This window comes from Elgaria multicarinata, chromosome 11 (assembly GCF_023053635.1).
Source record: "Elgaria multicarinata webbii isolate HBS135686 ecotype San Diego chromosome 11, rElgMul1.1.pri, whole genome shotgun sequence".
NCBI classification, from domain to species: domain Eukaryota; kingdom Metazoa; phylum Chordata; class Lepidosauria; order Squamata; family Anguidae; genus Elgaria; species Elgaria multicarinata.
Window position 1 is genome coordinate 12,705,339 of NC_086181.1, and position 23,688 is coordinate 12,729,026.

Consider the following 23,688-nt stretch of genomic DNA (forward strand, 5'->3'; position numbering starts at 1 on the left):
TGCTTTTGGGTGGACTGATGCTGTTTTAAGACTAGCATTACCTGTGTGCCTACTTGCATCCCACCTCTTCAACCTCAATTGCACATTTTTGTTGTTTATTCGTTCAGTCGTTTCCGACTCTTCGTGACTTCATGGACCAGCCCACGCCAGAGCTTTCTGTCGGCTGTCGCCACCCCTAGCTCCCCCAAGGTCAAGTCTGTCACCTCCAGAATATCATCCATCCATCTTGCCCTTGGTCGGCCCCTCTTCCTTTTGCCTTCCACTTTCCCTAGCATCAGCCTCTTCTCCAGGGTATCCTGTCTTCTCATTATGTGGCCAAAGTACTTCAGTTTTGCCTTTAATACCATTCCCTCAAGTGAGCAGTCTGGCTTTATTTCCAAACTTCTAAAAAAAGAGAGAGAGAATAGGAAAACCGGAGGTTTTTTAAAACAGCGGAGTTTTTTTTAAAAACAGAAACCCACACTTCTGCATTGAGCAAGGGGTTGGACTCGATGGCCTTATAGGCCCCTTCCAACTCTACTATTCTATGATTTTATATACCCACATATACATCACAAGTCTCCAGTAATCTCTCTTCACATTGTAAACTGAACCTAGTATTTCCCACCACATAGCAAAGCAGGGATCATTAAATACATCAGACCCATAAAGAACCCCCCATGGAGAAAAATTCAAAGAATTTGAAAACCTAAAAGAATGATTAAAAAAATAAAGAACAGACGTTGAAATAACAAAACCCTTAAAACCAAGAGCACAAAAATGGAGAGTGTTACAGTTTCAGCCACAACAAAGGTATTAGTCTGAAAACAGCCCAAAGAAAGGTAGTTATGGCAGAAGAAACAGTGCAGAGCATAAGTCCCCAGAGCAGTATATTTTTTGTGCAAGCCAAAGAATGGCAGAATTTAACACTAGTCTAAGGAATTTAACATACTGAGATGCTCAGATTTCACTTTTTAAAAAGAGAAATGTCACGGTTGCACAGATAGGCTTGAAATGTAAGATGAGCTCTGCTGGATCACAGCAAAGGCCCATTTTCATCCAACATACATCCTGTTTCTCACAGCAGCCCACCAGATAACTCCAGGAAGTCCCACATGCAGGAAACAATACCTGGTGTAGTCACACAAGTCAAATTGGAGACTTGAGACTAAGTAAGCTTTCCAATTTTCAGAGATGAATCTCAGGAGACCTGCATAATTCTTTGCACCTACTCATGACCAGCAGAAGTGAAAGAAATAAAAATGAGTCAAAATAAGCCAATTCAGCTTTTCCTGCTGTATGGTTTGGCACAGAATTTTATTTATTTATTTAGCACTGCCTGTCTACAATCTGTCCTTCCCGACCAATCAATCGCTCTCATACACATGCCTTGATCACTGGAAGCCTTTTCCAGATGTTCTCTCATTACTTGAGATGCAACTGCTCTGGATTTTAATTCAAATCCTTAATATTTTATTTCTAATATTTTTGAATGAAGAGGCAGACATACACAAGAAGGTGAAAGGGAAAAGACTGGAAGGCAAGACAGTAGCTGGATGGCAGCAGTTGTAGAAAAAACAATTATTTATTTATTTATTTCATATTTATACTGCCCATCAGCCAAGGCTCTCTGGGCAGTTTACAATTAAAATTCTTAAGACCATTGGTAGTACTGATGGATTCCTCAGTTTAGGCTGATACGGTGTGTGGGATTGTTGTTTTGATGTTTGTGTTGTCCTAATGCAAAATGGTATAAAATCCCTCAAAATCAAGATGACCGTAGGTAGATCGATGCTGAGCCCTGGCTCAAATAGTCCTGAGATGGAAGGCCTATTCAAGTGTTTAATAACCATGAAAACCAAACACGTGAAGGGTGAAATGAGAACACGTGAGCTAGCCCTGTCCCTTAGACAAAGATGTACGCGCCATCCCACACTCTGATCAACACATGTATAGCATCAGCCTAAAGGAAGTTGTATGAACATACACAGGGCTTCCTTCTGGTTCCCACTGGATCCAGAGGGAGAGGCAGGTAACAAATAAATTATTATTATTATTATTATTATTATTATTATTATTATTATTATTATTTTCTCTTGTAGTATCCTGACCTATACTGCCTTTAGGCTTCTCTTGGTCTTCTTATCTGTGTTCAGCAGAGGTGGGGGATATTGTTTTACTACAACTCGCCAGATGTTGTTTTACTACAACTCTCATCTTTCCTGACCATTGGTCATGCTGCCTGTGGATGATGGGAGTTGAAGTCCCACAACGTCTCGAGGGCCACAGGCCCTCCTGACATACAGTTTGTATGTCAGGCACTCCTGACATGTCAGACACTCTTCCTGACAGGCACTCCTGACATACAGTTTGAGAGGAAATTGTGAAACCAGTTTGCCAAGTTCAGGTGTAGTAAACAGGTGGCAAGAAGATAAATAGCAGCTTTGTTTGGGTTGACCAAGCTTGGGAGTGCTGTTACTGTAGCACTCCCTGAGTCTGTGCTTTGTTCAATCCCAGTGTAGTGTATGTTCAACATGTATATTTGAAAATAAATATCACAAAGACACAATAACTCTCCAAAGCTCTCTTCTCTAAAGGAAATCCATATTTTACACATGGTCTGTCCCCACGGAAAGCCAAAACCTTACCCCTCAACACAGAAACCACTTGCCTGGAATATCAGGCTGCTGGTAGAATAACTTCTTTCCCTCCATGACAAGCAAAGCCAGCAACACAACTGTGTTGCCATGGCAATGGGGGTGTCTTCATGGGGACTGTCTGTGGGTGGGACAGGAAATGATAAAAGGTAAGACTTGCCTGCAAGTATTTCAAGGCAGGCAAACTAGGCTGAGGACTTCTCTGTAGCCCCTACTGCACTTAGGAGAGTAGAACACAGAGGGGAAACTGTCTTCCCTCAGAGAGCTGAAGTGAAGTGAGGCCTGGTCTTAGCAGCCTTGCAACCATTACTCAAGGAAATATATGAACCTCCCTTATGGTTACCCTTTATATGTCTCTCCCCTGGCCCACACAAGAAAAAAATACAGCTTCAGAACCACAGAAAGCCTGATTTTGTATTCTGAACAGAATTCAGAATGTATTCCTTTATCCAGAAGGCTCCCTCCATCTCCTGCATTCAGCGCCTCTATCTTTCAATTATTCACAGCAACCCGGGCTGTTAATTACACAGTCCCAAGTTGCTAAGTAAGAAAACTGGTGCTTAATTAGCCAGCAGGAAAGATTGATTTGGATACAGCATGGGCATCACACAATGTTCTTCTGCAGGGGATACCCGGCTGTGACCTTACGAAGGATAAAACTCTCTACCCACTTGAGTGAACTCAAAGGTGGAGGTCTAAAAATCAGATGTTTGGACTAGTCTACCAACACTGAAGTGTTAACCTGTTAATGACTGCATTATCAAAAAAAGGAGAGAGTGTGCACACAGCTAAAGGCATCTTTACCATGGGCCAGGGCAAATCTTGGGAACCTTCTCTGCACAGTAATTCCACAGTACTGGGTTCAAACCCTAGCTCTGTGCACTCATTGAATCCAATTCAGAGAAGCTGCAGGAACAGAAGATAGGCTGCCATATTACTGGCCAAGGCACAAGCATGGGATGCATAAGATTCCCTATGCCACAGATACAAACATAGATCTATGTATGTATCTAAGGCAGGGTTGTTGAATCCCTCCCAGCCCAAGGGCTGAATTTCAGTTCAGAAAAACTCTCAAGGAGGCACATTCCAGTGGTTGGAGTGCAAAAGAAGGCAGGACCGAAATACCTCCATATTTTAGCTTAAAGCTCTTGCTGCCAATAGCTAACCTTAGGAGAGGCATTTCAGCCTTTTAGAATGGGGAGAAACTGCACAAAACACAGGAAACCAGGATTGGCAGTATTGTAAGCCTATGCGGCAGAGTCTTGCTATTTACTGTTTTACTCTGTACAGCACCATGTACATTGATGGCGCTATATAAAATAATAATAATAATAATAATAATAATAATAATAATAATAATAATAATAATAATAATGCTGGAACTATGCAGTCTTTTCTCTCCCGCAGCCTACCTTCCAATATGACAGGGTTTTACATAGTCCTTAATTTTTAAAATGAGTTACCAGGGAATCAAACATGACAAGAAATCACACACTATCTCAGTTCATGAGCCCGCCCCCCCCCCCCAGAGCTACTTTTCCATCTGCAAGGGAAAGGTTGTAGGCTTCTCTCCCCCACCCATCCACTTTCCGGTCAGAAAGGGTCTGTAGTTCCACCTTGTATGAAATATAACAGAAACTGCCCAATATAAGCACAGCTGTCCATACAAAATATAAGCAAGTTTGCTTAATTTGCATAGCTCATATAGGTTGAACAATTTATTTGTTCTTTGTTCAGAATTCTGATTTGCGGTTGCTGAAATACAGAGCATGGGTAGCACACTCCTACACAGTTCTCAGGTGTCCTTGACTGCAACGGAAACCCATAATTTGGTCATTATTATTATATTATTATTATTCTGACCCTCCTTCCCCTTGCAATGCCCTCCAATTCCTACCAGATGCTCCATTTTTCTAACTCCACCACATGTCATTCAGAATTTGCTCACAACTACATCTAATGGCATGTAAAAGCTGTGGTGGTGCCAACTAAATTAACAGCAAAATCTCTTCAAATTCCTCAAGTGATCCTGTCCTTTCTAGAAAATGTCACTTATTCCAGAGCATTACTTCCTCAGAGCACTGCATCTCACATACTATAGAGCAGAGACAATTATCTATGAAAGAATTTTAAAACAATCTGCCATACCAAAAGGTTTAGGTGGGACAACACAACCCTTGCAATCAGTAATTTCACATTATTATTATTTATTGCATTTTTATACCGCCCAACAGCCGAAGCTCCCTGGGCGGTTCACATGCAGCTGTATAGCCAACTTACACACTAGCAGTAATAACTTCAATGGGGAATTGCATATGAACAGCAACATACAATTGCTGGTTGAGCGGCTGGGATCTCCACAATAAAGTGGAAGAAATACCTATGAATCAGTTGCAACACAAAGAGTTCCTATTAGATCTCCATTGCTCCAAAAAGAAAATCTCTATATGAGGGATGGGCAATCTGTGGCCGTCTAGATGTTTTGGCCTTTAACTTCCACCATACCTCACCATCAGCTATGTTGGCTAGGGCTGATCAGAGTTGTAGGCCACAACAACTGGAGGGGCACAAATTGCCCAACCCTGCTCTAAACCCAAAGGCTAAATTAGTTTTGATGCTTACAAATCTGGACTCATCTACACCAAGCAGGATATTCCACTATGAAAGCAGTACATAAAAGGCAGGAGCCACACTACTGCTTTATAGCGTTATTAAAGTGCACTGACAACTCTTGGGGCCCATTGACACATACCATATACTGCTTTCATAGTGCTATATCCTGCTTGGTGTAGTTGTGTCATGGGCCCCAATGGTTGTCAGCACACTTCAGTACCACTATAAAGCAGTAGTGTAGATCTGCAGTGCACTTAATGCTATAAAGCAGTACTGTGGCTCCTGTTTTTTATATACCACTTTCATAGTGGAATATTCTGCTTGGTGTAGATGAGTCCATGGATTTGCCCCAATTATGTGGAAATGTGGGTTTGTAATTTTAATTGTAAACGTGATATAAGGGTGAGGAATGCCAACCTTCCCCTCCCATTCGTGTTGTTCTCCAGCCAAGCACACTGTCAGTATTAGAGCTCAGTCAAGGAGAAAAGCACCCAGAAAGTCAGCTTGCGGGAAATTAAGCTTCAGTTAGGGGGAGGATTTTGCACTCCTCACCTGCTTACCCCTTTTGTTATTAAAATGATACCTCACCATATGGTTGGGGCAGATCCATGTATAAACAACCATCATATTAGTTAGGGCGTCAGAATTCAGGAAATGAGAAAAGAACAAGGAACAGGTGAAATCATTGATGGTCTGCATTGCCTTACACTTTCAGCTGAAGCATTCAGTATTTGAGTACTGTCAGAAACAGAAAAGTGGATTAGGCAGACCTGCTTAAAAAACTTGGAAGAGCCTTATAGACATTGCTCAGAATTAAGTGATGGATGTACAAACCTCTCTCTAAGTTGCTCGATATCAAAAGAGATTTCATCCCTTTGCGCCATTGCTGTAGCACTAAGGTTTTCTTTCTGCAGTCCGTCCAGGTACTCTTCAACATCTGTTTGGGAGAAAAAATTGGAAAATTGGGAGAGGGAGGAATTAGATGTGCTAAACAACAAAGAAACACAGGTTCCCCAACCTAAATTATGCAAATTAACTTAAAAAGCAAGGCTTCAAATGAAAACAAGATTCATAAAATGAAACTTTATAACAAATGTCAGCGGTATTCCCTCCCACCCCCATAAAAAATAAGACAAGCTCCCTCACCCTCAAAAAGAGAGAAATAGAAAAATTATATTTGGAAGTGGGAAGCAATGGTGTAGGAGTATATTTTGAAGTGCAGGCACTTATGAGAGTCCCCATAGCCACATGACTCCAAAAATGCAGGCAGCTGTGTTAATCCATATAACTGAGCCAGTTCTAGCAGTTTTCATCTCTACCAAGAGCAGGTCTTTCTTAAAGCTAATGGGTCTTAATTGCTTATTCAGCACCATGCCACAGCAAAATACATGGCATTACAATATGGATAGTTCACACCTACATATTGTTGCTGGAAAAATCCATTCCCCTTCCTCACACCCACAACTACTGTAAGGATTGCAGTAAAATCCAGAGAGAACCGGGAAGCTCATATGGGGTGGCCAATCCTAGGAGCCCTGACTCTACTACAGCACTAGTGGGGAGGAATCACTTCATTGCCATAATTTATTCAGGCCACAAAATTCAACTTTTCTTGATTTACTTTACCACAGAAAATTCATTTTTCACAGAATAAAAATAGCCCTGAGCATAAGAAGCATCCCCGCTGCCCCACAGTCTCCCTGCCTGAGCTGACGGAGGTTGTCTCGGACCTGGTGTTGAGAACCCCCAGGATGGTGGTTCTGGGGGATCTCAACTTCCATGCCGAGGCTGCTGTCTCTGGAGCGGCTCAGGACTTCATGGCTGCCATGACAACCATGGGGCTGTCTCAACATGTCATCGGCCCAACACACGCAAAGGGACACACGCTTGATCTGGTTTTCTCGACTGGGCAGGAGGATGGTGATCTGGAAGTGGGGGAACTAACATCTACCCCCTTGTCATGGTCAGATCACTTCCTACTGAGGTTTAGACTCTCGGCGGCCTTTCCCCTCTGCAAGGGTGGGGGGCCTATTAAAATGGTCCGCCCCCGGAGGCTAATGGACTCCGATGGATTCCAGAGGGCTCTGGGGGATTTTCCTGCTGGTATGGCCGGTGCTCCTGTCGAAGCCCAGGTCGCTCTGTGGAATGCAGAGATGACTCGGGCGGTTGACACGATCGCGCCCAAGCGTCCTCTCCCTCTGAGCAGAGCCTGGTCAGCTCCTTGGTATACACCTGAGCTGAGGGCGATGAAGCAAGAGGGGAGACGGCTAGAACGCAGGTGGAGGAAGACTCGTGCTGGGTCTGATCGAACACGGGTTAGAGCTCACTATCGAGCCTACTCTGTGGCGGTGAGGGTGGCAAAGAGGCAGTTCTTTTCCACCAGCATTGCGTCTTCTCAGTGTCGTCCGGCGGAGCTTTTCCGGGTGGTTCGCGGCCTGTTACACTCTGGGCCAGGGCGAGAGATGGTGGAACCCTCGGTAGCACGCTGTGACAAATTTGCACGGCACTTTGAAGATAAAGTCGCTCAGATTCGTCATGAATTGGACACCACACTTAATGCAGCTCCACTAGTAGAGGTGTTCAGAGCGCCGTCCGGTTCAGTTTTATTGGATGAGTTTCAGTTAGTGAGGCCCGAGGATGTGGACAAGGTGCTTGGCCAAGTCCGGTCGACCACCTGTGTGCTTGACCCTTGCCCCTCGTGGCTTATTACATCAAATAAGGAGGGGATCGCCGGCTGGGTCCAGGAGGTTGTAAATGCCTCCTTGAGAGAGGGAGTGGTGCCGGCCTCTTTAAAAGAGGCGGTAATTAGACCACTCCTGAAGAAGCCTAATCTGGACCCGGAGGATGTTAACAACTATAGGCCGGTGGCTAATATCCCTTTCCTGGGCAAGGTGCTTGAGCGGGTGGTTGCAGGACAACTCCAGGCACTCTTGAATGAAACGGATTATCTAGATCCATTTCAATCGGGCTTCAGGCCTGGTTTTGGAACGGAAACTGCCTTGGTCGCCCTGTGGGATGACCTCTGTCGGGAGAGAGACAGGGGGAGTGCGACCCTGTTGGTTCTCCTGGACCTCTCAGCGGCCTTCGATACCATCGACCATGGTATCCTTCTGGATAGGTTGTCTGAGCTGGGAGTTGGAGGTACTGCGTTGCAGTGGTTCCGCTCCTACTTGGATGGCCGATTCCAGAAGGTGGTGCTGGGGGATTATTGCTCTGTGCCGTGGCACCTAAGCCATGGGGTTCCACAGGGCTCTATCTTATCCCCTATGCTGTTTAACATATACATGAAGCCGCTGGGGGAGGTTATCCGGAGATGTGGACTGAGGTGTCATCAATATGCGGATGATACCCAGCTCTACCTTTCCTTTTCATCAAACCCAGGTGAGGCAGTGGCTGTTCTGAACCAGTGTCTGGGCACGGTAATGGACTGGATGAGGGCTAATAAACTGAGACTCAATCCAGACAAGACGGAGGTACTGTTAGCGGGTGGTTCTTCTGTCCGGCGAGGTGATGTTTGCCCTGTCCTGGACGGGGTTGCACTCCCCCTAAAGGATCGGGTCCGTAGTTTGGGGGTGCTCTTGGATCCAGAACTGTCACTTGAGGCACAGGTGAACTCAGTGGCAAAGAGCACCTTTTATCAGCTCAGGCTGATATTCCAGCTGCGCCCTTATCTGGACAGAGATAGCTTAGCTACAGTTATCCATGCTCTGATAACCTCTCGTTTGGATTACTGCAATGCGTTATACGTGGGGCTGCCTTTGAAAACGGTCCGGAAACTTCAACTGGTGCAAAACAGGGCAGCAAGGTTATTAACAGGGACTGGCCGGCGAGATCACATTACGCCAGTCCTTTTACAACTTCACTGGCTGCCAGTCCAGGTCCGGGCCCAATTCAAAGTGCTGGTATTAACATTTAAAGCCCTAAACGGTTTGGGGCCAGGTTATCTGAAGGAACGCCTCCTCCCATATGTACCTACCCGGACCTTAAGATCATCTACAGGGGGCCTTCTCCATGAGCCCCTGCCAAAGGAAGTGAGGCAGGTGGCTACTAGGAGGAGGGCTTTCTCCGCTGTGGCACCCCGGTTGTGGAACGAGCTCCCCAGAGAGGTCCGCTTGGCGCCTACACTGTACTGCTTTCGTCGCCAGCTGAAGACCTTTTTATTCACTCAGTATTTTAACACTTAATTTTAACTTAAATTTAAATTTTACTGTTTTAACTCTGTATTTTAATCCTATATCAACTTTGCTGTGTGGTTTTATCCTGGTTGCGCTTTTTATACTGTATTTCGTAATTGTGTTTTAAACTGTTGGGTGTTTTACTGTGGTTTTAATTTTTGTGAACCGCCCAGAGAGCTTCGGCTATTGGGCGGTATAAAAATGTAATAAATAAATAAATAAATAAATAAATAAACTTGCCTATGAAAAACTGTTTCTGCATATTTTTATACTCTGGATTTTGGCTCACTACTTGGAGCTCCATTACATACTGCATGGCATCAGTATTTGCTACATGTGGACATAGCCTGCTCCCTGGTGCATATACATTTGTTCCATGTGTACATTTTATATATATGCACGCACGCACGCACGCACACACACACACACACACAAAAAAAGTCTAATGTTCAAAGCTGATTTCAGTGCCTTGGAAGACCAGTAACTCATTGCATTATTTAATTTATTTATTTATTTATTGCATTTCTAGACCGCCCAATAGCTGAAGTTCTCTGGGCGGTTTACAAAATTAAGACAATTCAAAGTATAAAACAACAGTATAAAACCATAATATAAAATACAATATAAAAGCACAACCAAGGCCAGATCTACACTACTGCTTTAATGCGCTTTATAACAGTTATAAAGCGCTTTAACTGCTTTAAAGCGCTATAAAATTGTTATAAAGCGGTTTAAAGCAATAGTGTAGATCCGGCCCAAGATACAAAAAAAAATGCCAATCACTTTTCTCAGCCCCAGCCTTCTTCTCCCACTCCCATTTCCAGAGCCGTCTGCCATGTTCAAAACACCAGGAAATGAGATAGAAAGCCTGGCCATAAAGTTTCAGAGTGGATCAGGAAGAGCAGCATGTAAACTGCTCAAGATTGTTGTGTTAGTTTTACTGCCTGTCTATGATGTTATAAAACATCAAGAAAGAACACAAACAAGCTCAGCTACAAATATTCTGCAGGGAGGAAGAGAAACAAATAAAGATATGAAGGGGGGGGACAGGCAAGACAGAACAAAATAGGCAATTACCTCTTTGGATGAACCTGGGGTCTTCAACATGGTGGCATGGGCATCAACATACCTAAGGACACCTCTTTTGTTGCCCTGCAGGCTACCTGCCCCTCCTGATTTTTATTTTATTTCTTAAGATTTTGTTTTAAACTAAGTAAGCGGCAAAGTGCTGCCCTCTGGCGCCATCTATATTTGGGTTCAAAAGAGTGGTTGTGTGTTTTTGGGCTCAGCCCCCCATCTCTGCCTTGTAATTAGGTTCTTGGGCAAATTACTTTTTAGTCTCACCGGTTTGCTGTCTGGGAATTGAATGTTTTATAACTGGCCACACCTACCATAGCAGCCATGTTAGGAATGGGCAAGCAAGCCTCTTGGCAACCATTTTGTGACAGAACCCACAACCCTCTCAAACATCCAAATGTGCCCACCAACCCAAGAAGTTTGGGGGGGGGGTTAAATCAGTGCTTAATTTGCAAAGAAAAGTGCCACTTTCTGAATATCTGTTTTGTGACATACTTAGAATTTCAGCAAGTCATAGTGCATTGAAAAAGGCCCTCTAGGCTAGATTTAAATCTCTGTTTGACATTTGCCATAATCAATCTACTGTGATTATGCTGACAATTTATTTATTTTATTTATTTACAAAATTTGTTTACTGCTCTATATCTAAAACAGATTTTGGAGGGTGAAAATAAGACGTTAAACAGTTAAAAAGATCAAACACCATATTAAATATTTTTTTAAAAAGAGAATGCCTTATGTCTAATACCAGGGCTCAGCCATAGTATACTGGAAGTGATAATGGGGAGTAGAGTGCCTTTTGAGAATGTACAATTGCCTTTCCTAACACGGTGCCCTCCAGATGTATTGGACCCATCATCCCCAGCTCCCATCATCCCCAGTTGCTTCCATATTGGCTGGGGATGGTGGAAATTGTAGTCCAACTCATCTAGAGGTTGCCAGGTTTAGGAAGCCTGGTCAGCCTTGAACCCCAGAAATTCTTGTTTTATAAGTTAATCAGTTTCTAGTTCTCTGATCATGTTAACTCCCTCAGAGCACACACTCAAACATCTTCGTTCCTATGGGGTGGCAATATGTGCAGCAAAGAAAGCTTTCTTCTCTACACGCATTGTGTCTGTGAATTCGCATCCAGCAGAACTGTTCAGGGTGGCGAGGAGTCTAATTCAGACAACTTCCCCACTGAACCCGATTCTAGAGCCTTCAGTAGTTCACTGTGATGCCTTTAACTATCATTTCACAGATGCCAATTTAGACGTCGTTGTTATAGCAGAAGCTGACAATGGAGTGTCCAGCAACTCCGTGAGTAGGATTACACTGGATCAGTTTCAGTTGGTGAGTACCGAGGACGTGGTCAAGCTGCTTGGATGAGTAAGGAAGACAACTTGCCCTCTCGATCCCTGTCCTTGGCCGGTCGCCCAGGGAGGAGATGCAGTTAGACTGCAACTACAATATATTATTAATGCATCCCTCAGGGAGGAGAGTATTCTACCATGTTTAAAAGAAGCAGTGGTATGGCCCTCCCTGGACCCCCTGAACTTTAATAATTACAGATCAAATCTTCTGTTTTTGGGCAAGGTGATAGAGAGGGCAGTTGCTTTCCAACTCCAAGCAGTCTTGGATGATACAGATTTTCTAGACCCATTTCAAACCAGCTTCAGATACTGAGTTGAGACAGCTATGGTCGCCTTAATGGATGATCTTTGTATGAGTTTTGACAGAGGAATTGTGTCCCTGCTGGTACTTTTGGATCTCTCAGCAGCTTTCGATACCATCGACCATGGTATCCTTCTGGAACGCCTGAGGGAATTGGGATTCAGGGGCATTGTGCTCCAGGGGTTCCGGTCCTACTTCTCGGGTGGGTTCCAAATGGTGATGCTTGGGGATAGCTGCTCCTCAAAAAAGGAGCTGTTGTATGGCATACCACAAGGCACCATCCTATCCCCAATGCTGTTTAACGTCCACATAAAACCACTGGGAGATCATCCATATGCATGGGGCGGGGTGCTATCAGTATGCTGATGACATCCAAATATATTTCCCTATGCCTTCAATAACAGTATCAGCTAAGGATAGTGTGTCTTCTCTGAATGAATGTTTGGTGGTGGTAATGGGCTGGATGAGGAAAAACAAATTGAAGCTGAACTAGTTCAAAATATGGCTGCCACGATGGTCACCAGCACACCTAGGGGTGACCATATTAAACCAACATTAAAATCACTCCACTGACTGCCAATTAGTTTCCTGACAAAGTACAAAGTGTTGGTTATTACCTTTAAAGCCCTACATGGTTTGGGTTCAAGTTACCTGCAGGATCGCCTTCTCCCGTACAATCCACCCTGCACACTCCAGTCCTCTGGGGAGAACTTACTCCAGTCAGCCAAAACTAAGCTGACAACTGTTACCCAGACGACCTTTTCTTCTGCCACCCCCAGACTGTGGAATAGCTTGCCAGAGGAGATTCGTCAACTTAATACTCTCTTTGAGTTTAACGCAGCTATATAGAATAGTCTCTTCCCACAGGCCTACCCAGATGAATTTTAAACCTAAGAATTTTAAGATGTCCTGATTGGTATCGGTTCTATATGCTCTTTTAATCAGTTTAATGAATTTGATTTATATTGTATTGTTGTACTTAATGTTGTTCCCTGCCTTGATCCAAAGGGAGAGGTGGGTAATAAATAAATAAATAAATAAATAAAATATTATATTATTATTACTACTCAGAGCACACGCTCGAAATTGAAAATCTACACATGCAGAGTATCAGTACAATCTACCTTCCTATTTCTGATCTGCACTTTCTAAATGATATGATCGCTTCTGACGACACATTAGGCAAACGTGGCGGTTGACTCAAGAGCCTGTCTTTCTAGCTTGTGTAGATGGAGCCTACCTTCCCTATCAGAAGGCCTAGAGACTCTGCAGATTGTTAAAGACGCAGCAAGTTTGATATAGGAGAGCGTGACATGCAATTAATCTCCATTCATAGCCTGCTCCACTTGTCAGGAAAGGAAGGCTCCTTCTTTAGAAGGGGATCCGAAGACTTCAATTAAAAACAGTCAGCTAACAAGAAAATAATCTAAGCTAAAGGAAAGGTGGCAGGTGCCGAAAATGAGTTGTTTACGAGAAATGTCAGCTCAGAACAATAAAGCGCTGAGCATCAAAAAAAAAAAAAAAGTGAAATGAGCTGACTGCACCACAGACTCGAATTTTAAAAAGGAGAGGAAGCCCACATATTCAGCTAGGGAAGACAACCGATTTGAAGAACAGGATTTCATACACTAAGCCAAAAATAAAGAGTCTTAAATTTGAGGCAAGGATCATCAGGGCTTAACTTTGAAAACCGTTTTCAGTGCCTTGACTCAATCCTGGACATGTGAATCCTGGACTTAATCCCCACCAAGCTACACGCAAGCATGCTCCTTCATAAATAAGTTTATTACATGTGAAACAGGCCACATATATTTAGCAGATGACATTTGTCCTGGCATGGGATATAATTATGGGCAAAGAATTTCACCTTCTAAATTTCCGTATATCCACTTGTATATATAGAAAGAGCAGATCCAGCAAAGAAAAGGAAAAAGAGACGGCAACCTTAAATAGCTATGAAAGTAAGATGAAGTGAAGAGCCAGTGGAGCAGCATATGCTGGCCCAGGATGTAGTTAATTTCTAAAAAGAGGTGGTGGGGCTCTCAACCCTGCCTGAATATCTGCCTCCTAAACCTTAATTGTATGTGGGGTTGGTTATGCGTATAAAAAACCACTCTGCACATGCTCCTTTGCAATTGTACATGTTCTATAGCTAGATTTTGGCATTGAAAACAGATTCCAGGAGAGTCTAGGGAAAACAGATTCCTAACTCAAATCAATGGTCCCGGGACAGCAGAGACTTTGCTGAAGAAATAGCTCTTCCTATGGCACACCTGTGGCAGTTACTATTATCAGTTGTTAGAAATGTCTTAATTGATGGGTGGGAATAGGGAAGTGGTCACCAACCTACCCCTTTTAAGACCTGGGGTTTCCCTATCCCTTGCTCCATGTACAGCACAGTCTTAGACAAAAGGCAGCTAGTTGGGGAGAGAGTTTTGTCCCCTGCTTCCCACCCCAGAACCTTTCATCCAAGCCACACACGTACCAAACAGCCTGTATATACACCAGGGGTAGCCAACACATCAATCACCACCCCTACTGCCCCCACATTTGTAAAAACAGTTAATGAAAAGAATGGCATCCGTAGCACTACAGAGTGCCAAAGGATCTAATTTAGCTTGCAAACAACCTAATACTGGCAGTCCATAGCACTACAGATGTAATTTTTAAAAGTGAATTTTTATTTATTTTTTCAGCACCCTGTACACTGTTGCCCACTGGGCAACTGTGGGCAGTATGGAGTGGTCAAAAATGGCCCTCCATGATGTCCACAGTTGCCCACCCCTACTGAACACAGTGATATAATATTTCAAGGCTATTCCTACTAATTGAGGATGGACCACCCATTGTAAGGGGTGGATCACATTGACCCTGTTCAGATGACATGCTAAGCCATGGTGGTTAACATTTTGAGCTAAACGTTATTGCTTAGCATGTCGTGTGAACCATTCCTAACAATAACGGCTTCATAACCACGGTTTAAAAATGCTCACTAATCATTTGCTGCAAAAGGGTAGAGGCATAACCATGACTTTGCATGTTGTATGAACAAGCCCTTTGTCTTCACTATGACACTTACACACATGTAGAATATTACCACTACCATCAGCACCGCAGTGCTTTATTTTTATTCATATTAACTAATCCAAGCCACACTTGGGGGAAATAGTAAGGTACATTTATGGTGCAAAGCCACCTTCTGCCTCTGATGACCCCACTGTCTGGGGATAAAGGTCAGGTTTCACCACTGTGTCTGCTTGTTTACAGGGCCGGCGCTACCATTAAGGCCAACTAGGCAGCCGCCTAGGGCACAGACGTCAGAGGGTACGGACTGCCCCCTCTCGCCACTCCTGGTGTCGGAGGTTTTGGGGGGTGGGGGCTTGGCTTGCGTGTGCCCCCATGTGGCCAGCCTTTTCCTGCAGCTGCAATCAAAGGCCCTAGGGAGGCGCCGCTCATTTCCGCTGTCTGCTGGGTGTGTGTGTTGCTTGTTGCAACCCCCTTGGAGGTGACATGGAGGAGACAGAAGAGGAGCAGGCTGGGGAGGCAGGTGAGGAGGATGCAGAGACAGGCAGCCCCTGCGGAGCAGCAGCCCCGGTGTGTCGCTTTCCCCATTGGGGGCTGCAGCTGCTGGAGACTGAGCGGGGACTGTGGAGCAGAGGCCACCATCCCCCAGCAAGCCAGCCAGGGCTCATTCGCAGCCCCTCCTCGCAGGGCGCGCAGAGGCACAGGAGCAGCCGCAGCCGCAGTCGGAGGCAGAAGCGGCATGCCCGGCCTTGCTGCTGCGCCCCAAAGGAGGACGGGCTGCCCTTCCAGAGCTGGCGGTGGTGCCCTTAGGGAGACGTGGAAGAAGTGGCACCCATGGGCTGCCCCCCACAAGAAGGGGTGGGGCTGCACACCCAATAAGCTTTGGGACAGCGCAAGTGACACCCCTTCACACACCCCACCATGAGGTACCCCCCCTCTCCACCCACACCCAGAACTCGCCTTGCCTAGGGCACAAAATAGTCTGGGGCCAAGCCAAGATACTGGACCAGTTCACACAACTAAACAGCCCACCACAGTTTAAGCCTCCGTGGGCTGCAGCGCATGCAGACAGCCATTTTAAATATTCAATGTTTGGCCACAGTTTGTCTTGTTTTGTGAACCCATGGTCTGGGTTGTTTAACCCTCACATAACCCATAGTCCCTGGGCTTGCGTGACACAACAAGCTACTGCTGGGCATTGAATATAAAAATCCTGTCCGGCCTGTGCCTCAGCCCACTGTGGTGGTTTTGATCCAACGAATCAGATCATTTTGTTTTCTGAGGCAGAACAGCAAATGGTATCTCCTGCTCCAAGTCAAGCTGTATAATACTCAAGGCTAGTAGTGTTATTCTGGCACCTGCGGCGGAAAATCCCACAAGCAACTCTCCCCAACTCCGGCAGTAAAAATTCAATAGTAGTAAATTTAATATATAACCATTTGCCGCATTCACTTGTCCCATAGAATTCCTTGGGAACTACTAAGGATTGATCCAGCCTATATTTGTATAGAATGGCATGTGTTCCATTTCTTGACAGAATGTTAGAGTGTGATAAAACTTAGGGAACGTTTTATAGAGCAAATAGATAGATATAGTTAAATTGGCAAGCCCTTTTCTGTGACAGTGATTCTGCATTTATCACACACTGTCTCCAAGGAGGCTTACTAGCCTACCTCCCTTCTTAAGTTTAAGCACCAAGAAATATGTTCCCATTTGTCCAGACATTTGGTTCCTAATGCTGCTTGAGTCAACTACATTGGATCTTCTTTCCCTGCCAGTGAGGCTCTTTCCTTTGAAAAAAGTGGGCAAGTTTGGATTTTACTATTGAATTGTCAACCATTTGAAAAGTTTTATTATATGGACTGAAGACAGACATCTATAGAATGCAATATATATATATATGTCTAATAAGAAATAAGTCTAACCAAGGTCAGTGGGAGTACTCCCATACAAATGGGCATAAGATTGCAGCTGTGGTTAGTACATCGGATCAAGTAAAGTTTTAACTGGATAGTCAGTGGTGACCAACTTTAATAGAGAAGGCAAATGTTAGCAGGTAGGAGTAACAGTAAAGTGCTCTCTTGTATTTTTTTTTTGAGATTGCTTTGCTTTTTTTATATGTTACTGTACAAGAGAGTGAAAAAAAATATTCAAGATTTGTGTATCCTTCTAACAATGAATTGCAAATGTAGATTCTCGTACTTCCTTTAACATCTCAAAAAGGTGTTATGCCGGAATTTTGCAATGAGCTCATTTGTTTAAACTGAATAATCCGTTAAAGGGCAGATAGTAGATTAGCTTTGTAAAAATTAATCACTTAAGTGCCCTAATTTTAGTAGATTTCACACTTCTTTTAACACCTAAAAGAAATGCTTAAGGTTAGGAAGTAACAGTAGAGGAGTGAAGCACTGGAGAGATACAGTGGATTCTTCCACTATAGAAAAGAAAATTCAACAAATGTTTGAAATCTAGAGTAGTCATGTATCTTACTTTACAGAAGACCACCCTATATTTGAAAGCAACCTTTATTTGAAGAGCTGCCCAGTCCAAGTCCACTTTAGAGATAAAGTAGGGTGACCATATGGAAAGGAAGGCAGGGCTCCTGTATCTTTAACAGTTGTATAGAAAAGGGAATTTCAGCAGGTCTCATTTGCATGCATGCAGCACCTGATGAAATTCCCTCTTCATCACAACAGTTAAAGTTGCAGGAGCCATACTAGAGCGACCAGATACAAAAGAAGGCGGGGCTCCTGCAGCATTAACTGTTGTGATGAGGAAGAAATTTCACCAGGTGCTGCATGCATACAAATGGCACCTGCTGATATTCCCCTTTCTATACAACTGTTAAAGAAACAGGAGCCCTGTCTTCCTTTCCATACGGTCACCCTAGATAAAGAACCATAAGAATGGAGACGGGCCTTGAAGTTGCACAGCAACAATGAGCACCTAGATACCAGACAGAACAGGCACACAAGTAAAATATATTGTATTTCTATTTAAATTATATTATTCTTAAATTTGTGTTTTCTCTTTTATGGCAATGCAGAAGTGCCTACCCTAGAGGTGCCGTTGCTTCAGAGTAGGTGCCATCAAACTCTAGAGACTTGCTGCTGAATATGCATACAAGATGGGGATTATTGGTTAAACTTAAGTACATGGACCTGAGGCAGGTAGCTATATTAGACCCTCTTTTAAGGCTACATACAGACCTGTATCCAAAAATATCTAAAGATGAGTGGATTACATTATTTATTTGTTTGTTTCTTTACTGAACTTGGATAGAATTTCTGCTTCTAGCATATAGATGCCCTTCACCTACGAAGTCCACTGAGATACAGGGAGAATCAGAGCTGCTTCAAGTATAATAAAGCCCTATTAATGCTGGACTAAAATAAGATTTCATATATAATTAGGAACATTATAAAAAAAGAGGGGGAGCAGAAGAGGCTAGCAGTTTGGGTTTCTTGAAACAGAAGAGCTTTATTGCCACTGCCATCTTTTCTCTTTTCCTCGCAGAGCATCTAAACTGTAGAAGATGGGCCTAGTTATTCAAACGAACTTTATAGTTACCTTCAACGAGCCTCTGGACATCCTTTGGAAGGGTACAACCTCCTGCAGCTTGCATTGAGGACAGTCCTGAGTTTAGAAAAAACAAGCAAGCAAAAATCTGCTGGGGTTGTTTTGCTGGCTGCTATTAACTGCCTCTGAAGAAGAAAGGAAACAACGAAGGTAGAGCAGGCTGTGGGGGAAAGTGGGGGAGGAGCTACAGTATGTGTATTTTTAAGGCCTTTCTGCAGCTGCAACTCCCAGCTTCTCTGGCACAAACGTGGAACCTGCCCTGAACAGACACCTGTGAGAGGAGGCAACTGCTGCAGCTGCAATTATTCTGTCGTTTGCTGGAGGGGCTTTGGCTCCTGCCTCTAAAAAAATAAACCCCAAAACTGGCACAGCTGCAGTCCAAAGCAATCGGGGGTTCAGCTAAGGCTGTGCCTTGGGGCTAAAGTCCAGGGCCTCACAGCCCAGGGTTCCCCAAAATGATCGCCCAGAGAGTGGTAGATGCAGAAGCAAAACTCCATTTTATTCCTGTAGTCATGATGGTGATATGATTTATAAGAGGCAAAACTCTACATGCTCAGAGAGACTTTTTTAACCAGAGTGGCAAGGTTGTAGTTTTAAAATGAATGTAGAAGCAGTTTTAAACCATGGAATAGTGGTTGGAGGGGAGGAAGACAAATGATAATTGCGTGCTTCACAACATTCATTCATTCCATTCAGTTACACATTTCTATACCGCCTGATAGCTGAAGCTCTCTGGGCAGTTTACAAAGATTAAAACCTTTAAAATACATTATACATAGTATAAAAACCATAGAAACAGTCAGCACATACAGAGACACACATAAAACAATTTTAACTGTTTAATACAGAGCCATCTAAAGTGCCCCTTGCCCCCACACATGAGACAATTACGTCCAGAGTCTAAAATTACTTAGCTGCACTACTGAGATAATGTCCTAAGGTCTGAATAAAGCCATAGTGAGGAGAAGGCAGAAATTACTTTGGTGCTCTAGAATTTAGGCTACAAACCTATATATGCTTTCATGGGAGTAATACACAGTGAATAAGTAAATAAAATGCATAGGATTACATCGTTAGAAAGATAACTCTGACCTAGATAGAGACTATCTACTGCCCAGATTTCTTTATAACTGTAAAACTAAATGTTTAGTTTTAAAAACTCAGGATTATATGCTGAATATTACTAGTTTCAGTTTTTAATGCCTGAAAATTGCAAATTTTGTTGAATAGAGCAGGGAGCCCCAATGTATAAGCATCTTTCTGCAAACCAGCCTTAATGGAGCAGAAAGAAACGTTGTTTTGTTTTGACAAAACAGAGGTTGCAATTCGTATGGTTGTTTAACTCAGGTTTCTCAATACATATGGAAGTCTAAAATTTATGCTGCAATACTATATACACTTACCTGGAAGTAAGCCCCATTGAACTTAAGGGTAGACATGTATAGGATTGCAATGTTAGCTAATGAATCAAGAGAGCAGCCATTCCTGTTAGGGCATTCGTCTTCAAGTAGTAAGTTAGGACCCATTATTGGGTTGCAACCTAACCTACATAGGTCAGAACAACAGCACTATTGCCATACAAATACATGGTAAAAAAGTAAGAAAAAAGTTAGGCAAGTAATTTTAGATTTTGGACTTTAGGGTCTTAAGTGTCCCTCCCCCTTTAGATGGTAACGTGGCTATAAGCCTAAAAACACTTACTAGTAACTAATCGCCATTGAACAGAATGGCATTTATTCTGAGTAGGCATTTAAAATGTGATAAGTAAGTGCTGCTGAACTTGGAAGCCCTTAAACTAATTTTGCTGAGTGGAGCCCTGGACTTCTGCCCCGTAGTTCTACCCTTACAGCACCACTGTTGAAGACTACTGCTGGCATAGCATAACAAAAGACTAGCAGCCCAGTCCTAAGCAAGTTTGTTCATGCATTCCCACTAGGTAGAGTGACCATATGAAAAGGAAAACAGGGCTCCTGTATCTTTGACAGTTGTTTAGAAAAGGGAATTTCAGCAGGTCTCATTTGTATGCATGCAGCACCTGGTGAAATTCCCTCTTCATCACAACAGCCAAAGCTGCAGGAGCCCTGCCCTCTTTTGTACCTAGTCACTCAAAAGAGGGAAGGGCTCCTGCAGGTTTAACTGTTGTGATGAGGGAATTTCACCAGGTTCTGCATATATGCAAATAATATCTGCTGAAATTCCCTTTTCTAAACAACTGTTACAGAAGCCCGATCCTCCTTTCCATGTGGTCACCCTACTACTAGGGAATATGTCCCACTCAGTTCAGGTGGGACTTAACTTTTGAGTCAACCTGCTTAGGATAGCTCTGCACATTTCAAGAAGGAAAAGCTTAGTATTGTGTAAAACGTGAGAACTCTGCAGCCTGCTCCTCTGCTTGTTTACTCAGAGGTCTCATTATGTAAGTGAGCATAGGACTGCAGCCTTAAGTGCATACATTGTGAAAGTTAGCATGAATCGCTGCAACAAGCCAAGGCCGGGGCACATTCTTTGAAGTTTTGTTTCAAGTTAAGAAGAGGAAAAAGGATGTGGTGTGTTTGAATCAGATAGAGTGCAAGATTAATTGCCGGATGGTTCTGGGGAGGCAAATGCAGCATCCCTTCATCAAAATGCTGTCCCTGAACAGTTGAGGCCCAGCTTCAAGCCTGGAACTTGCAAACTTAGCCCTGGGTCCATTTTTAAAAGCCTTTCCTCACTCAAACTAAAGAAAACACTTCTTCCCAGGCATGGGATACATTTCTTTCGTCACTGAGAAAGAATAGAGCAACCGCTGGCTCTTATCATACCTTTCCCGAAGGCTCTTAAGGCAACTTTGTTCATCAGGGGTAGGCAACACACAGGCCACATGTGGCCACTGCCACCTCCCAAAGTGGCTACTACCACACCACAGAAATTTACAGTGGAAAAGGATATTGGCAGTTTGTTTTCAAGCTAAACTTCACAGTTTTAGCTTTCCGTAGCAATTTGACACCAAAACTCAGCTGCAAATCACCAGGGATTTTGCCACCACCAAATTCAGTAGCATAGTGACAGCAGGAATGCAGCTCACATGGGGGCACAAATGCCCCCTGGATGTTCTAATGTTGTCCACCCAAGCTATTTACTTTGTAGTAGTATGTCCCTTTGAACTTAATGGGACTTGTTTCTGAGTAGGTATGCATGGGAGTGTGTGTGCTGTAAAGCACTATATAATCTGTATAGAGCCCATGATCTATTCTGCAAACCACAAAGAAGTGATAGATTTTACTCTTGTTGAGTAGTAGAGAATAAGCCTGTACCTGAGCACACTGGATATGTTCCATTGCATAAACAAAGATTAGCATGAAATAGAGGACGACACAGAGGCAGTAGGCCAAACAGATGCCAGAGAGAGAGAGAGAGCACACCCACCCATGCAAGCTTAAGCAAAAACAACTTAAGAGTATATTGTTACATGCACCCAAATTTTCCAAGCTGTCAGAAGTTCAAGGCATGCATTGCTTATCCAAGTTTGGTTTCCTTTGAAAAGAGGTCACAGTCACTGCAGGCTTATTGGCATTTTATAATATTTGAATTTATTTACAAATATACAGATTGAGCATAAAACTCTCCAACAGACAGCCAAAGTCCACTGTTGCCACATCAGATCTCTAGGGAGACAGCAAACCACCAGAGCATGTTTACAGGGTGTGCTCCTTTCGTACCCCTACTGGAGTGGAGGTGGGGATAGCTCACTTTCTGGGGCCTCTAGAAAGTGCGTAATTCCCCCCACCATGCTAATGGCAGCCAGCATTAGCGTGGTGGGGGAGAATTATGCACTTTACGGAGGCCCCAGAAAGCATGCTTTCTTGTTCCCATTGCTCCAATCAGGCCCTTAAGTGGGTGTGGGTGCGTGAGAAAGCGCGCTTTCCCCTCCTCCACTCCAATTGGGGCCTTTAAGGGTGCACACCCTAATGAAATGTGCCTCACATGCCTATGCAAACCACCCTAAGAGGCTTCCTGATCTCCCCAAACTCATTTCTCTGTTGTCCTTCAGCTTCAAACTGCTGTTTATGCTTTTGTTTTCATTTACACAGACATCTGGGTTACATCATGAAGTAAGGGGTGGGAGAAGAGGTAAACCCTTATTCCCCAATGGCCCTTGTCCTTCCAGAAGAGTCTCCAGCTATCCTAGGGGGGGATCTACACTACTGCTTTAAAGCGCTTTATAACAGTTTTGACAACTATTGGGGCCCAGGACACACTGCATATACAGTTTTCAAAACGTTTTCAAAGTGCTTTAAAGCGCTTTAAAGCGCTTTAAAAGCAATAGTGTAGATCCCCTCCAAGTTCCTGTGAGCCAGCTATGGAGAGCAATGGTCCCATTTCCCTAACAAAGAAAAGGTACTTGTCAAATTTGGCAAGGTAATTAAGATAGTTTCCAGATTCACTAAACTTCTCCTGTCCAAGCCCCAGTCTCATAACAATATCCGCACTACCAGTTTTATACTAGTTTATTTATATCCAGTATTTATATGTCACCCTTCAGGGCAAAGCTGTCCAAAACGTTGGTGTAGCTAAGGCAAAACCTTCAGACCAAAATCCACAGACTCATCCAACCCCGATGGCCATTCAGATAGTGACAAGTGATGAGAGCATCAGGGCAATGGAAGCAAATTCCATCTAATGCCTGTAGTTATGCTGCTGCTATGGTTTAAGGGAGTTTAAAGTGAAAAACTGTGTATGCTCAGAGTATTGTTTTTTAAAATCAGGTTTGGCAAACAGGTTTGGGGTTGTTCTAATATATCAGGAAGAAAGAAGCAGTTGTAAAAGATGGAATGGTGGTTGTGGGGTGGAGAGAATCATGCCGGCTATCTCTCTGTGCTCACAAAACGGAGCACAGAGGTGGGCGAAAAGGAGGCATTCCCAGAGGCGGGGAGGGGAGGTGTCTGGGGTGG

General features: G+C 43.7%; 1 protein-coding gene across 1 annotated transcript in view; it reads right to left on the reverse strand.

The window, feature by feature from the left end:
- SKAP1 (src kinase associated phosphoprotein 1) overlaps window positions 1-18,803 on the reverse strand; it is a 385,397-nt gene extending 366,594 nt beyond the window's left edge. The window contains exons 1-2 of the mRNA XM_063138165.1: window positions 18,749-18,803; window positions 6,084-6,186 (exon numbers count right to left, since the gene is read on the reverse strand). Coding sequence (XP_062994235.1) covers window positions 6,084-6,186; window positions 18,749-18,803 — 158 coding nt within the window. The remainder of the gene's footprint in view (window positions 1-6,083; window positions 6,187-18,748) is intronic.
- Window positions 18,804-23,688: the final 4,885 nt, after the last annotated feature.